The sequence below is a fragment of the Calidris pugnax genome, unplaced genomic scaffold (genome assembly GCF_001431845.1).
Source record: "Calidris pugnax isolate Ruff unplaced genomic scaffold, ASM143184v1 scaffold188, whole genome shotgun sequence".
Classification (NCBI taxonomy): Eukaryota; Metazoa; Chordata; class Aves; order Charadriiformes; family Scolopacidae; genus Calidris; species Calidris pugnax.
In genome coordinates, this window is record NW_015091257.1 from 2,321,320 (window position 1) to 2,338,715 (window position 17,396).

The following is a 17,396-nucleotide window of genomic DNA, read 5'->3' on the forward strand; positions in this document are numbered from 1 at the left end:
CTTTTTGGTAACTGAAGGAGCTTTTAAGCCTTACAGAGTTTATTAGAGTAGTTTCAAGCTTATTGGAACAGTTTTTGTGGTGTGTTGGCATGATATACAAGGGGTGCAGGGAGCACAGAATGATCATAGTCTAAACTGGACTCTTTTAAAGTATTTTCAGCTGATCAAGTACCAGCCTCATACAAATTTAATTAAAGAGTCTCACTCCAGCAATGATCAAGATATAGGCTCTACAATTAAACAAACAAACAAAAAGAACAAAACAAAACCTAAACCAAACTTTTTGGAAGAGTTAGAGAAATTATTAGTAATTGATATATAATATAGGAAAATGGAGTCTTGAGCTGATGGTGTATTCTCTGGTAGGCAATAGTAAGAACCTGGAAAGTATCATTCAAGAAATTCTTGCTTTTTTTCCAAGGACAAGACTCTTAACATTGTTGTTGTTGTTACTGTTGTTGTGAGGAATTGTGAAACTTCAGTAAATGGGAAGGCTGCAGCAGCAGCAACAAAGGCATACCATACTATTATCCGTAGTCATTCAAATAGATCAACCAACTGTGACAGCCAATTGAGTTGTATTTTCCAGGATTAACCCACAGCTAAAATGATACATCATGGTAGGAGAAAAGCTTCATGTGTTGCCAACAACACGTTAGCTCCTCTTTTGACTGAGAAAACAATGAAAGACTTGGTTGAAAAGCATATATTTTTCTCTGTGACTACAGGTGCCTCAAACCATGGCACTTTCAAGGTGTTCCTAATCATTAATCATTCCTACACAGCTGAAGGGCAAATAATTCACTGCTGGCTTGATTATTTTCAAGGCACTAATGAAACCACATTAGGAATATTTGAAAATGTAAAAAAACCATGCTAAAATCAAGTAGTTGGAACCCTGACTATGTACAGTTATTTGCAGCTGATACTGTTATTAACTTTGCATTTTGTCCCCCTGTCCAAAAATCAATAGAAAGTAAGAAAGAAAAATCACCTCTAGCTTGTTGCTCTGTACATAATCACAAAACAGAAAAATAACATCTAATTAAAGAAAAGAAAACAAAGACATTTCACTCAGACGTATACATTAGCTGTCAGGAACTAAGCTTTATATTTTTATATGATCAAACAAAATACAAATAAACTCATTTAATTTTACTGAAAACCATTAGTCTTTCTAGAAACAGTAAAAGCTACTGACAATTTAATTTTTTTTTAAAGGCCTGATGTTATGCAGTTAGAGATTCAGCTGAGTACTTGTGTTATGTCAGGAGTCTTCATCTGGGAAACATTCTCGCTTTTGCTCACATTCTCACTCACATTCTTGTTCTTTTGATTTCTTAAAATTGTTTATTAAAAAAGCATTTTGCTTATGTAATCAGATTTGAACAGATTTTGAAATCCTCAAACAGATTCCATTTCAATAAAGTTTTTAAGTGTGGGGAATTTAGGTTATACATGTGACATGCTTTATGAATTTACTTTTAAAGCCAAACATGATGAAATCTTTTAAAATCGAAAACAAATTATTCTTTTGTCAATCCCTTCAAGTTTATAATAGAATTTTACATCAGATAAATTTTATATTATTTCAGAAATATGTGATACACAAAAGAAAATAAAATTTTCCTAGAATTTTCCTTCATGTTACCATGTAGACCTATTTTTCCCCATACCGTTGCCCCTTCTTCTTAGGGAGAATGTGTTTTCAGAAGCATGGCTGCTCTGTAGTGTACCTTCAGTCAACGTAGCCAGACACAGTATGAATATGTGGTATAAGAAGGAAAAATCTTGAGCCTGTTCTCGTAGCAGGGTTACCTGTTAGACAGGAAAACTTAGTGAGAGAACACTTTACTGTACATAACCTTGGCATCACTTCACGGAGAACATAGTTTCACCTTTCTGCCACTGGGGAGAAACCTTGTTGAATATTTTGCTGGTTTCTATGCCTTTCTGTGTTCATTATACTAATCAATGGTTGCTGCCAAAAATTAAACAGGGAAAGGAAGAATCAGAAGGGTATTAGCAACGTTTCTTGTGCAGTCATAGACCAGAACATAAACAACTGTATTAGAGTTGTAGATGCTTCCTCTGAGGCATCATTTTGTTGAAACCTGATGTCCTGCCTGAACTCTCTAAGTACAGCGATTACATTTCATAAAGGTCTTTGAACACAGGCATTAATCTAAATGGCAGGTAGCAAATGAAAAGAATTCCCTTCTTATACTACCATATTATATTGAACTCTATCCCAGACCAACATAGAAAGCTTTTTTTTCTGACAGTTTCTTGTTGGATGCTGTATCTTGGAGATCACTGTACCAGCTTTGGACAAAGCAGTGTATGGAAGTCGTTGATTTCCCCGGGAACTGAGTATCTGTTGTCAGTGAAGATAAAGGTAGTTTTCCTGAAGCGTGCACAGGCTTAGCTCCATTAGAAGTCAAAAACTAAGTAGCAGTTTCTAAAGTGACCTCTGTTCCTTCCTAGCAGAGTGAATACATGCATATCATACCCCATTATCTGCTTGGTTGAAGACTGAAGCAATTACAAAGATTAATGTAAAGGATGTACTAAGTCAACATTCACTTCTAAAAAGGATTAATGAAAAGAATAAACAGGATGAAATTGCAATTCAGATATTAAATGGAAATGTGCATTTATTTTTACTGGGAAAATTTTGGTTTTGTTTTGTAGTTTGTACGTTCTGACTGAACATTGTAAATAAATTTAAAAAATAGGGGTAACGCATTGAAAAGGTAATACAACTAATTTTGAACAACTTTGATTTACTTTTAAAAGTGTTGCTTTGCTTTTTGTGGCCTAAGTTTACAAAGAGAAATATGCGTTTTTTTTAAGAACTAAATAACTGAAAAGATCTGTGAACCACTTAGTTTGAGTTGAAATGTTTTTATTAGGGTGAATGGAGTTACAGTGGCCCATTGCAGAGATATTTTGAATGTTGATCATTGCTGGCATGTTGTAGGTGCAGTAATAAGTAAAGAAGATGCAAAATGGGAGTTGGACAATGGTGTTAACATGGCTCTGCTTCTAGGCTAATGTAATCTGTTTCTCGGCCAGAGTAGTTTGCCAGGATGTAAACCACAACGTTACATCTATGTTGCTTCTGGTGCCTACTTTGCTCAGACCTGGCTTCAGTACCTTCTCAGGACACTGTAATATGAACCTTAAGGGCTTTCTTTCCTTTGGTGGGGTAGAAATCCTAAATATCCTAAATCAAAATCCTAAATATAATTAAATGTGTATAATCTACTAGAAGTGAATTATGACTGGTCCTAAATTTAGTCAAAATAAAGCATTCATATAAAATAATCTTAAATATGAATATCATGCAAAAACATGTCCTGTAAAAAGACAGCACTGTCATTAGCCAGCTGCATACAAATGGTCTTTGATTCTATAAATACCGTTTCTCACATGTGATCTAAAAAAAGCAACTCTACTCACTCAGCATTTGGAGAAAGCTGTAGACATGTCTGGCATATTCTTCTGTATAGAAGCTGAGCATGCCAAATTCTTGTCACTGGGCTTTCAAGGACTAAAGTGATACAGAGTTGAGAGTAAAGAAACAAGATCAGCACTCTACCATCTTAAACCTGGTGCGTGGAGGTGAATATTTAGAGCTAGGTAGCAATAAGATTATGTTGTGCACATTACGCTGTATCCTTTAATTGTGTGGAGATGTGCAACTTTGTGCTTATCAAGATGAAAGAAAAGTCTCTTCAGATTCAAAACTGTCAGCTTCTCTGAGAAAATAATGCTAATAATACAATGAAAAATGATAATGAGTTAGGCTATGAAGAAAAACGGTCCTTAATGCCTTTGGTGGCTAGGCTTTAATTCCTAAGGTGATCTATTACCTGGTATTTGGATACACACTAGCACCACTTATGCACCTATTGATCATTTGCCATCTAGAGATGATAGGCCCAGAGCGTGTTTTGGACTAGGTTTACAGTGCCAGTGAATTAGGTTTCCCAGTGTAATAATATCAGCTTTGGAAAGATGACCTGCCAGAAAGGTAATAGCGCAGGAGAACCAGATGGCTCTTAGCGAAAACATTGTCTTCAGTTCAGAATACAAGCTCTTCTAACTATCTATAAATAAAAAAAAAATATAGCATACTGATTGCATAGTAGCATTTCTTTTTACACCTTCCCTTTAAAAATTCAGGAATAGAGAAACAAAAATGCAATAAAAGCAAGTTCAGGGTGATCAAAGGCAAAGGCAAAGACATACCAGATTTTCCACACAACCATAGTTCTCCTTTGTTCAGATATACCAAGAGTGCATCTACCAGGGGACTGTAGGAGATGGTTTCCTCTGGGTTAGCCCCAGCTCCTGTATTAGCCTGCATTGCAGAACATATGCTTTGTGTCATATCAGCAAACATCATCCCTGTCATGGATGCAGCCATCCCTGCGAATCTGAGAGGGTCTTTCATTACACAGCCAGATGGCCATTTCCACAGGGTTCACAGGTAGACCAGTCTGGGAAGAGGGAGAGGAACATAAGCGAATGCAAACATGACCTTTACCAGCCTCCAGTGTCTGGAATTCACAATTCAAATACTTTGTTTTGCACAGTTTCTTCCATGGGGTATTAAATGAATAAGTTCGTGTGTTCACCTGTATCATTTAGTCTGTTTGCCCATGTTTCTGCTGTTATACCTACTATGATTGCTTACCTACAGAAACACAGTAGTAAACATGGAGTGAAAGAAAGGGTGACATTTATGTAAATTATGATATTAGGCAGTAAGCTAGTGACCACTCAGCTCTTAGCATTTGGGGTACATGAGGTGTCTGTAAAGAAGCACAAGTATGTTTTTTCAGTTCTCCTGTAGTGTGACCTGAAAATGAGTGGCTGAACAATTGGTAACCAACAGAGCAATCAATTTATTGAATTTACACCCCTCCCTGCCCTCAAAAGGCATTGCCATAGTCAGGGGAATTTACCATTCTCCACCTTATGTGTATTGCTCCTGTTCACCTTTCACACTTTTTTTATCAGTCTGCCCTAAGACAAAGAAGTCTCTGCAAATTGTATCTTGTAGCTGTGACTGTTCAGAAACAGTGGAAAAGAACGTGCTAATGCAGAAACTGTTATGGCATAGGACCAAGGCAAGTGAGTTGTTTGGCCTGCTTTCTAAAGTAGCTAGAGGAAAAGGAAAAGAAAAAAGAAAAAAAAAGGAAACATTCTTCATTGAACCCTTACCACAAAAAAGACATTGAGGTGCTGGAGCGGGTCTAGAGAAGGACAACACAACTGGTGAGGAGTCTGGAGAACAAGTCTTATGAGAAGAGGCTGAGGGAGCTGGGGTTGTTCAGCCTGGAGAAAAGGAGGCTGAGGGGAGACCTTATTGCTCTCTACAACTACCTGAAAGGAGGGTGTAGAGAGGCAGGGGTCGGTCTCTTCTCCCAAGTTACAGGCAAGAGGAAACAGCCTCAAGTTGTGCCAGGGGAGGTTTAGATTGGATATTAGGAAAAATTTTTACGCTGAAAGGGTTACTAAGCATTGGAATTGGCTGCCCAGGGAGGTGGTTGAGGCACCATCCCTGGTGTTTTTAAAAGACAGGTTGACATAGTGTTTAGTGACATGGTTTAGTGATGGGTTTTTATCAGAGTTAGGTTGATGGTTGGACTACACGATCTTAAAGATCCCTTCCAACCTAGACAATTCTATGATTCTACGACCTGAAAGTATCCTGCCACTCTACACCCTGATAGACCTTATCAAAGACCCAATAGCAGTGGGAATTGTGGAACTGATTTCAATTTGCATATCATTCTTTCATTGCAGGAATATCAAATTGATATATTTTTTGCTCAGACGTGGACAGATAGCCGTCTTCGCTTCAACAGCACCATGAAGATACTGACTTTGAACAGTAACATGGTTGGCTTGATCTGGATCCCGGACACAATATTTCGTAACTCGAAGACGGCAGAGGCTCACTGGATCACCACCCCCAACCAGCTGCTCCGCATATGGAATGACGGCAAGATCTTGTACACTCTCAGGTGAGCACTTGGCCTACAAGCCTGAAAGCTTCTCCTGCCTCTGGCATAGTACTGGTAATTTTCAGTGGTATCTTTGTTCTCCTCTGCTGTTTTCTTCCTCCTGCTTACCTGACCGTGCTTGACAAATACTGAAATATTCAGGCATAAGTACTGCAGAGTTGAAAAAACAAAGTCTTGTCTTTCTGAAAAAGAAGTCCTGAGAACTGAAAATAGGTCTGTAGAAGTTGGACTTTTTAGAGCTTGTAATAAAATCAGGAGCATGTAGTCCCACAAAACCTGTCAGGAAACTTTCTGTTCAGATTTAGGTGCAGGGCTGGATAAAGTATTTGTAGATTCATACTAATGCCAATACTTGATTCTTCAAATAATTCATGCTGAAAGATAATCTGTCACATCTCATCACAAGGGTGAATTGCTGGAGGAAAGGCTTTTAGAGTTTTTGTAATCTTTGTGATACCATCAACTGTATGATATTAGAAATACCGTATATATTTGCATAAAAAAAGCCTGTAGAAATCAAAATATGTGTTTACTTATGGAAGAGATGAATTGCTCAGAAGGGAGTTTTGCCATAAGCTGTATTCCACATGGCAAACATTTTCAGAAACATCCCTTTCACGCTACATTTTCTTCAGTGATTGTGTTCAGTGTATTCAGATCATACTTGCAGTTGCAGCTGGGCTCCAATAGCAAGTCTTTGGCAAACAATAAAAAAGGAATTAAACAGCTGGAAATGCTACTGACATTTTTAGTGCCATTCCTTTCTTTGGATTGCTCCACTGTGACAGAGCTCTTGCTTTTTTCAGTAGCCTTTAGCTAAAGACTTTAGTGATTAGGATGTCAACTCTGATACCCTCTTGGTTGGGTTGTTGGGGTTGTTTTTTATGTTGTTTTTTTTTTTTTCTATTAAGTCATGTTTCAGTATTTCAGGGCAATTGAAATGTCTAACTAAATAAACTATTTGTTGAACGGACTACAAAATTTGTCTAAGACGGCTAGTAAAGTGGTAATACTTGACCCGGTGGATTGTTTGAACAAGCATTTTTAGTTTGTGAAAGATGTTTTGGGTCCTTTTCTCCCACTCAGGTCAGCTTCTTTTTTACCTAGGAGGACCTGTTAAAATGATCAGTGTTCACTGATAACACTGTGTAATCCAAAAACAATTTATCTGACTTAAGTGAACACATAGAATTGGTATGGCAGGGAAGCAGTAGCTACTGTATGTTCTATACTATCAGGTGTTGATGAGCGTTATGTGATCAGGAGAAAGTGAACAGGTTCAGTAACACTCCATTCCTTTCCATCTTCCTCCCTGCCAGCTTTTGGGTACAAATGCATGCCTGCTGTAACACTAGAAATCCTCCTCTAGTGTCAGTGCAAAAACACTGTGGTTCCTCACAGGTGACCTTCCTCAAGACAGAGGTTTTTCTCTATGCCATTGTAAATTTGAAACAAACCTTTCCTAATCCATTTTGTTAGCTTTTTAATTAGTTAAAAGAAAAAAAAAGACAAAAAATAGCCAACCAAAAAACCTTACGCACTACACTTGCTTTATCTCTTTCCTGAAAAAGACTGGATAAGAAACCAGTTTTTAATGCAATCTACCTGGATGAACAGATTTACTTTGTAAGCTATCAGACTGAAGATTATCTGTTTTTAATAAGCAGTTTAAAATCATCTCCATTCATAGTGCTTTTTGTGTTAGGGATATCATGTAAAACAAGCTTTCAAGTGGGGTTGAACACATTTCTGCTAATGTTTGTTACAGCTGCACAAGTGAAAATAGCATACAGAAATTTATTGTTTTTGAGAGATAGTCCAAAATGAACTTATAGTTCACACTATAAGTTAATGCAGAGAATGTTCCCTGCAAGATTCTTGTGGAACTACGTACCACCACATCAGCCATATTTCGTGTTGTTTTTGTAAAGAATAATTTTTCCATCCCATGTCCTTCAATGATGAACTGTCACATGCATATGCCTGTCATATGCATATCCATAACTGTCATATGTCATATGTCATAAGCATATGCACAGATTTCTTGGGATCAAGAAACTCTTAATGAAGTGTCTGAAATTATTTGTGGTTTACATAATTATTACTGGTTTGGATCAGCCCTAAACAACCAGTGGACAATCTGTGAATATAGTCCTTTCCTTTCAGGCCTTACTTAATGCATGTCAAAGCGCTTTTGCATGATACCTGAGCTTACTCTGTCTCCTCCTCTGACTGTTGATTGTGCTGCTGAGTAGTAACAGCTTGGTTTCTCTGCAGGCTTACCATCAATGCTGAGTGCCAGCTACAGCTGCATAATTTCCCAATGGATGAACACTCGTGTCCTCTGATATTCTCTAGCTGTAAGTACTGCTTTGAGGCCTTATTGCTGTATATGACCAGTATGGAGAGCCACAAGTTTAATTCTGATTTCTGTCAGGTTGTTCAACCATTCCACAACAGGTATAGGAAGTTTAGGTTTGCTTAAATATTCAGGGGATTTTTGTTTTCCTCTCTAGCACTCCTGGTCGATGGACTTATGCCACGAAGTTTCCTGTAGAGTCACTCTGCTTTTTTTTACCAGAACCCGTCTTCTTAGTTGATACTATAGTCACACTTTCCGCAGGAGCAGATACTCATGTCAGTCTGTGCTATGCTAATCTATAAAATTGTGTCATGCAAATGAGAATAGAAATTGCAGTTTTCTTGTGGACATGCACAGCTTGGGGGCAAGCCCAGCAAGCTCTGAACATCTGAGTTCATAGCAAGTAGCATGGTAATGCATTTCTGTTCCATAATAAAAGTAAATGGTCTAATTACTTTAAATCTAATTTTCCTTTATTGGTCACCTTTTCCAGTAGTCCCAATGTCATATTTATGTAGTGTTGTTGGTATATTTAAAACCTACCACACAGTATTACTGTGAGGAAAAGTTATCTTCATGTTGATTCATCTGAAAAAACTTAAGAGCTGTTTGTTGATGGGTACACCTGCAATTTTTTTATCCAAAGTGATGCATTGAAAATGATTTACAAATATGTTTAAAAGGGTGTCCGCTAGAGAGTTTTCTTTTGATAAACCCCAAGACTCAGGATCTGTGTTCTCAAAAGTGAATGGGAAATGTACTGTTTTATTTTTATATTTGGAAAAAAAACTTGTTCTCCATCATCTCTTAAAAAATGATAGAAGAATTTAATGTATTCCTAAGACATATGCTGTTGTAATAGTGGGGTATTGATTTCCATTTATGAATAGTATACAAACAGTAATCTTCAATCAGAAACAGGATTTGAATTTCAGCTGATCCATGGTATATTCTTCTTTGTCCCCACAAAAGCATTTTAAAAGTATATACCGGTGTAAATATCTCCCTTTCCCCAAAAGCATTATCACTGCCATGACATTTCTTATGATCTATGTATGTAAGTGAGCCTGGGCAAAAATACACAGTAGTGTGCTCAATTCAGATGTATGGAATATATGTATAGTCAACTGACCAGGAGGCAGATAGCTCCTGAATGAGCTTTCTTGCTAATGAAAACTTGTCACTGAACTATACATACCTCAGCTATTTTTAGAAGCTACTCTTACCTTGTGGCAATCTGCTGCTATGGGAAAAGGAGTGTGTGATCTTAAAAATTAAATCCCAGTCCAGAGATACTAATTAAACCTACCACATAAATTTGATAGGTCCTGTGTTGGCAAAACCCAAAGAAGGTGAGCTCTAATAGATGGGGAAGTCATTTCAAACCTTGCATCCACTAATAGCTAGACAGTTGCTGAATGCAAGTAAGTTGTGTTCTGTGTTTTTTATTTAAAGAGAGGGGGTATCAGTGTGAGCTTCAGAAGACTGTGCTTCATGGCAGAGTTTCAAATGCATCTCGATTTGCAGAGGTTCCTCCTAATTTAGATCTATTAGCCTGAAGCCCTTCTGCCCTTGAAAACATACATGTATTACCATCATACATGTACTACCGTCTATGGAGATGGAGATTACATAGGGTCAAGCAGAAGCTGGCAGTGTCACAGTTTTTATATGCATTCTTTATAGTTTCTTGCCAGATGGAAAAACTCATGGAGGAATATTAAACTAATGTTTTATAGTTTTGTCAACATATTTGGTCATGTCGATAACAGGAGTTTATTTCTTTAGGTTCACACTGAATTGTGTTCTTTGAACAACTTTAGCACTGCTATTATCATAATAGTAGGACATCTCCTGTGTGATTTTCTTGTTTCATAACTTGGTTGTATTTTCAGTGTTGCGTACATTCATAGCAGTCTCAAGATACATGACATTCAGTGAGATTTATGAAGTGAATGACTGAGTGAATGCCTGAATGATTTATTACTGTCTGCTGTAGCAAGTTTCTGGGGGACAAGCTGATTATGAATTCCAAGATGTATATCTTTGAATAAAATACAAACGCTTGTAGAATTCACAGCATAGCTCTGCTTCTCTCTGCATGCTTTCATTTGCTCCCTGGCACACAAACAAATTCTTGCAGTTTCCTCTCTAGGCAAGCATAAAAAAGCACAAGTTTTGGAGAATACTCTCTACATCTCTACACACACTTGAACAAGGTTAATATTTGAAATTCTTTACTTTTTGTATAAATTTCCCTTGATATTTTTAGAAACATGAAACTAATCTCTCAAATAATTTCTGGAGTAGTTTCCTTTAGTGCCAACACATCCTAACCCTGCCGTTGCTCTGAGGAGAGCTGATATTCCTTAGGTGGGAATACTGAGCTCTACTTGGTCTGGTTGCCAGGACAAATAAGGAGAAAACAGTGGCTTATGTAAAAGAGACAATCTCAGTGTGCTAACAGTAGTTACTAAAACCTACCTACTCCTTCCTGTGTAAACTCATGTTCAAGAATGGTTCCTGTTTCCTGGAGCTCTTCAGTCTCTTTTATAGGAATTAGAAAGAATTGAAATAACTTGAAAACTCTTCACTCTCTGTACAAGTTTTGTATGTACTTCAGGTGACATGACAAAATGAATCATATGGCAAATTAGGGCATGTGGTAGGTGTGTGTCTGTTGTTGCAACCCTTACATATATGTGCACTCAGCACACTGCTTACAGGAGAAACCAAGTACGATGGCATAACATTGGGCCACTATGCAATGTAATAGTTCTTTCCCACTTTGTGTGCCACATTGCTCTGGTTGTTCCCATGTGCCAAGCAAGATTCTTTAATAGAGAGATGTTACAACATTGGCATCAATGCCAATGCGTGGCATGAATGTATGTTTCCCTGTGAATGTGACGAAAGAATCAGTGCTGTGACTTGATCTTGGTATGGCAATCTTTGATAGATTTTGCTCTATATGATCACATTTTTTTCATATGGTTATAAAGTACTACTGCATAAAAAGATTCTGTCAGTGTGGTTATTTGTTTGGGTTAATTTATCCTCCTGAGCCAAGGGGGGCTGCTGTGCTACTTTTGGTACTCAAATAGCTGATTATACTGTCTTGGTTATCTCTATTCAGCACTGATTTGAGCATTGTGGAAATAACTTAATTTCAGGATTCTGCCATAAAATGCAGTTTATTGAGGTAGTTAGGATTCACATAAACATCAGTAAGGAAGAAAAAATATTCTGTCTGAAGGATGATGTCAGCACATGAATAAGCAAATAAGACACAGGCAGCAAAATGCAGGCTGGAAATGAGAAGTCAAGCACAATTAATTGTGGAACTCGTACCACAGGATACTGTGGGGGCTAAAGTTCTGTAAGGATTCAAAAGGGTTTGGACAAATCAGTGGAAGAAAAATGCATTAGTACCTATTAAGCATAACGAGATCACTTTGTATTAATGGCTACTTTTTTTTTTTTTTCATTCTGAGGGAGTGAGAGTATTTTGGGTGAAATGCGAGGCAAAAGTAAAACTAAAGAACAGCACTATCTATTTCTTTAGCAATGCCCAGTTACCTACAACCTCCAGTGGCCGTATGCCTAAGCTACCTGAAGGAACTCTTTTCCATTAGAGTGACCACATGGCTAGTTTCCTGATGCCCTACATGGTTTTGGTTTTCCTTTGTCAGACACTGGTGGGACTCTTGAATGTTCTGGATTTTCTTCATTTGGGAGGGGTAGGCACACTGCAGAATGACATGAACATGTTTGCACCAAAACCTGCACAACAGTTGATTGTTCCAGGTGTTCATTTTTCAGCCCATCACAAACCTTTACCTCCTCTCCCCATCCGTGTGCTCACAATTAACTTAAATTCATAAACTCCTTCAGGCAACAGCATGTGACAGTCGTACCAAAATGAAGCTGACAAACCCATTACACCTTGTTTAGACCATCTGGTCTACTGACTTACTAATTATGTACAAGGAGCTTTATGGTGGGAATCTCTGCTAGATGCATACCTGAGGTCTGAAACAATCTGTAAGGCCATGCTTCAGGCTCTACCAGATGCAGTAATATTGAGCTGCAGTGCAAGATGTGAGAATAAAAATAGTAAGACTGGATTGATTAATAGGTTTTTGTTGCTTTATTTTTTCTTGCTGCTGTTCTAATCACACTACAGAAACTGTTGCTCATTTTAACAAGCACCTTAGATTTAGGCAATAGAACTAACAAAAGTAGCCAATTACTGATCTTTTCCTAAGTGAGAAGGTCTACAGGTTGCCCATTATTGGAGGATTGCTGCAAGGCAGCAAAAGGTGGGCATGCCGGGAATGCCGTTTTTACTGCAGGCACTAAAATATACACACAAAGGTTCACGAACAATTCAGGTGTTTTCGATTTAGTTGAAAATAGGAGAAAGGAAAATTTCCAGCTATTGATTGTCCAGGTTGCCCAGTCAGGTCTTAAATCATGTACTTTTAGCCTTCTAAAAGTTCAAGTATTTTTTAAGTGGTGTATAAAAGCATGCAAAGTATTGCAGGAAAAAAGTAAGGAAATGTGAAATGTATTTTAAAAAAATCATCCAAATCTAACATAGTGCTTGAAAGAAACAGATCCCATCTTTCTAAATATAAACTCAGTTCAATCAAATGCTACCCCTTTGAACATGAAACCTCTTATGGATATGCAATCAGTACTTTGAGTCTCATATCATTAATTTTCTAACAGAAGTAGCTGTCATGGCCAATTTTAATATGCTTCTTTATTATTCTTCCTAGCCTAGAAAAGCAAATGCCAGTTTTGTGGAATGAGCTCTGCTTTGTTTCATCTCATGTATCATCAGCAGGATCATTAATAAAGTCTGAGGGCAGAATTTTACTCCTGATGAAGAACAGGCCAGAAGGAACACAGCTTAATGTTCATATCTCAAGAGGAGTTCATTAAAGATGCTGGGAAGGCAAAAAGAGCTTTAATCCATATCTGAACTTCCCATCTGTGCTCTCCGTAACAGGCTGAACCAGATCATAGGGCATCAATGGAATTCTTGATTCAGGTTTTGTGATGAACATATTTTAGCTATTGTAGCTGTTTCTTCTTCTAGGAAGGTAGAAATTAAGGTACCAGATGCATCCATCCTTCTCTTCAGAAGGCTGCCTTTTTCAGAGAATAGTCAACATAAAGAAGTTTTATAGAGAGGAAAAAAGATATGCATTTATGGAAAATCTGACTATTGAAAGTTTCTTGCCAATCCAGTATTTAGCATATGACATGTTATATATGACAATTCATGAATACAATACATGAAGAATATCTGTGATAAAACCCTCCTTCTGTTCATTGGCTAATCCCTTTAATATACAGACATTTCCATATCTTCTTATTTCTGTTGCGCTCTTTTAGTTTTCATTATACAGTTTTTTCAAATACTTTGGCTCGTGTGCAAGGCAATATTCAAAGACAATTTGACTATTCCAAAGATTTATGAGGAGTGCATGATTCTGTAGGGATCTTCTTTGCTTTTGTTAATGTTTAAACATTAATGTTTCTAAACATTTTTTTCCTGAGGTACTCACAACAACACCTAGATGTAGTGAATTTGAAATATATTATAAACTTATTTGAGTAATTTCATTTATTCCTTCCAATAGCCATTCTGACTGCAATTGCTACTGCACTGCTCAGCTGTTAACTCTATTTAGGTTTCCCTAAAATCCCCCATGGGTGTTTCTTTTTTTATCTAACATAAATAATGTATTGTTTCTTAAAGAATCAAATATTTTATCTAATTCCTTGACTACTTACTACTGGCTAATTCACTATGACTTTTCTGTGCGTGAGTCAATACATTTCCCAATTGTAAGAGGCACTACATTAAGTTAGATTTTTATGATTCCATTTTATAGCCAAGCCAAGACTCATAAAACTTTTATAAGTTAGTTTGCATTGGAAGTTCTGCTAATTTTTATCTAATTGCTCCAATAGGATGTTATGTATATGTATATGTATATGAAATTAGTGAAAATCATCTATGATATAAGTACATTCACCGTAAAGTTACACTTTCTAAACCTAATTTATGGTAGATTCATGTCAAAGTAGTGCATACTGTAAATATCAGTGTGGCACTACTCTTTCAGTTAGTCTTCTGTCTTATTGCTTGAGGTGTATCAGAGATACCTTTCTAAACAGCTATATGGTTTAATGCTGGTTCCAAATTTACTATGTTGTGATACAATAGTAATAGACTTAAACCAATCTGATATTAGATCTGATTGCCACCAATACACAAATGGTCTCTATTTCATAGAAAAAGCAGTGAAACTTCCCTGAGGTTGAGGGTTGTTGATTGCCTCTCTGATGATCAGGGTGGGTTGATGGCCATAGTTAATTCAGGTATTATCCCTTGCTCTTCTGTTCCTCACACAGAGCTAAGATTTTGGCCTAGTAGCAGACCAAATGTCAGCAAAAATGAGACCTTAGAGTAAAATTACAGCAAGTGCCAATTGGTGAAGCCTAAAATACTTAACTCGTGGGTCCAGAAAACTCTTCCTGAGACTCTCTGGATTGATGGTAGGCTATTCCAGGAACCCGGCATCTACCTTAGTTTTGCAGCTGTCTTTCAAGGATCCTTGGTGTCTCCATTTACCCTGCACAGTTGCCTGAGGAAGATGAAGGGCCTGTGTCATGGCACAAACTCTCTAGACTATCTGTTGCAGATCCCACAGTATCTGAAGATTAGGATAGGCAACTGTATTTCAGGGACAGGATGCCCCAGCTCTGATTTATGTTTAAACAAGGAGACTAAAAGTCTCAAAAATCCCAAGTGCAGTCTAGCTTCTCAAAGCAAGCCATGTTATTTTTCTACATTTTTTCTATTAGTAAGATTTTTTTAAAATATCATTACCAAAACAAATTTTGGAAATGACAAAACCTGCCTGTGAGCCATTTTTTTGGCAAAAATATATGTATCTGACTAAGTTATGCTTATGGTGTCAGGAGAAAATAAGAGAAAATGCTGAAGCAAGGCAGGTGGCCGGTTGCCTGTCTAACAGCTGAATGTACCAGCAAAAGGCCCTGGAGTGTCTGCCATGTGACAATCATTGTTAAGTCCCATGATTCCATTACAGATCTCATGATATTCGGTGTTTACTTGAAGCTAAAATCCCTTTAAGCATGTTATCATGTGCCAATGTGAGTTGGTTTATTTTTTTAACAAACATTTGACAGTGTGACACAAATGCACCATAGGCAGGAAGAAAATCTCTCTCTCCCTCAAATGTAATATAACATCCCTTATACACTACTTATATATATATTATTGCTATTTGCTCTTTTAGGTATGTGCTAACTGGTTTGCGAATGAATCTGCTCTTTACAGAAAGCCTGGTCCATAATGTGCAAACCGATGGCAGCCCTGAGTTTGTATCTTCTGACAAGCTAATATTTGTGATATAAAGAGCATCAGGAGACAGTCATAGTCCTTTGCATCATATTTTTTAGCATGAGAAGGAATGTCTGGTTTCAGCAACCTATAACAATTACATCACAGGACAATGTGGAAATGCTCTGGAATAGAAATCTTTTCTCTCTTGGCTAGGGAGTCATAGCAATCCAATGTGTAAATAAAGAATTGTCTGTAAGTAAAAAAAAAGTACCCCTTAATGGGTCTTTTATTTCAACATGAGAAAGCAGACTGAATGTCATTTATTGTGTTGCTCTTACAGGCAACAGTCAGAGGTGGATCAATAGTCAGTAGTGCCCAAACTCTTAACAGTTCTGGGCATAGTTCACTCTTCTTTGGGTTATGGGCAGATTTTGATCTTTGGTGATTATCTTGTTTCTTGAAGAAACTGCCTAAGGCACTTTCCAAGATACGTGCTCCATTATGTGTGTACAGGTGTTTCATCGTATGCTTATTTCAGATTCCTTTCTTTTAGAGTGTTAGATTTTTACAAATGCTGATATAACTGCATGAGTTTATTCCTTGTAGCCTTTCTTGACGTAACTGAAATGTAAATCACAAAATATAACATAAAACTTGAAAGTACAAGTCAAGGTAACCTACTGCTAGGCAATTTAAAAGCTGCAGTTGTTCCCTTTTCCTGCCCTTATTTGCACATTTCCAAAGGCAGGAAATGAGCTTGCTTGAACCCAGAAGGTTCAAGGTATTTTAGGTCCCTAGTAGAAAATGTGGCATATTTTTAAAGAAACAAAGAACATTTAATTATGTTAGTTGTGGTAATGAGTATATTAAATTTTTTTTAAAACAATATTGCATTATTGTCTTCCATGGCCACCTCAATGGCCACAGTAAAAGTTACTAATGCATCGCCAAACTGTGAGAACTGTGTGCTTGAATTCACTGTTGTCTTATGAGAAATGAAGAATTGTTGCAGAACTGCTTCCAAGTGTAGAGAAACTTTTTGGTACTTTGACAACCAAGAAGTACTGAACAGGTTTCAGAACCAGAAAAAATACCAAGTAAATTTGTGGAGGAGGAGAGAAAAGGAGAATGAGAAGAGACCAGAATTGCCAAGGTCAGCCGGATAACCTGCAGTATGCCACAGAAGTTTAACAAAAGTGGTGATTAGTGACTCAGATTAAACATATCTTGGCTAGAGCCCAGTCGATGCTTGTTACTTTTGCTAGGCTTGACTGACCAATGATAATGAGGTTAATAGAAGCCATCAAAGGTTTACTTGTAACAGACTCAAAAACTGGGATGAAAACATTAAGTCCTCAAATTATTGGCCTTGTCTTGTCAATTTTATTTACCTTTAGCACAGCCTGGATAAAACAGGCATCCTGAAAACACAAAACCCTACCATGAGGAAAGGCCCTCCCTTTTCTCACTGCTGCTTCTGCAAAATTAACAGAAAGACAAAACCATACCCCTTGTGCCCACAGAGCTAAGAAACGGAAGGAAGGGAGGAAGGAAGGGAGGAAGGAAGGGAGGGAGGGAGGGAGGGAGGAAGGAAGTGAGGAAG

General features: G+C 37.5%; 1 protein-coding gene across 1 annotated transcript in view; it reads left to right on the top strand.

Moving 5' to 3' along the window:
• The window catches only part of GABRG3 (gamma-aminobutyric acid (GABA) A receptor, gamma 3), a 322,700-nt gene that overhangs the window by 165,404 nt on the left and 139,900 nt on the right, over positions 1 to 17,396 (top strand). Inside the window, exons 5-6 of the mRNA XM_014960137.1 lie at positions 5,821 to 6,041; positions 8,319 to 8,401. Coding sequence (XP_014815623.1) covers positions 5,821 to 6,041; positions 8,319 to 8,401 — 304 coding nt within the window. The remainder of the gene's footprint in view (positions 1 to 5,820; positions 6,042 to 8,318; positions 8,402 to 17,396) is intronic.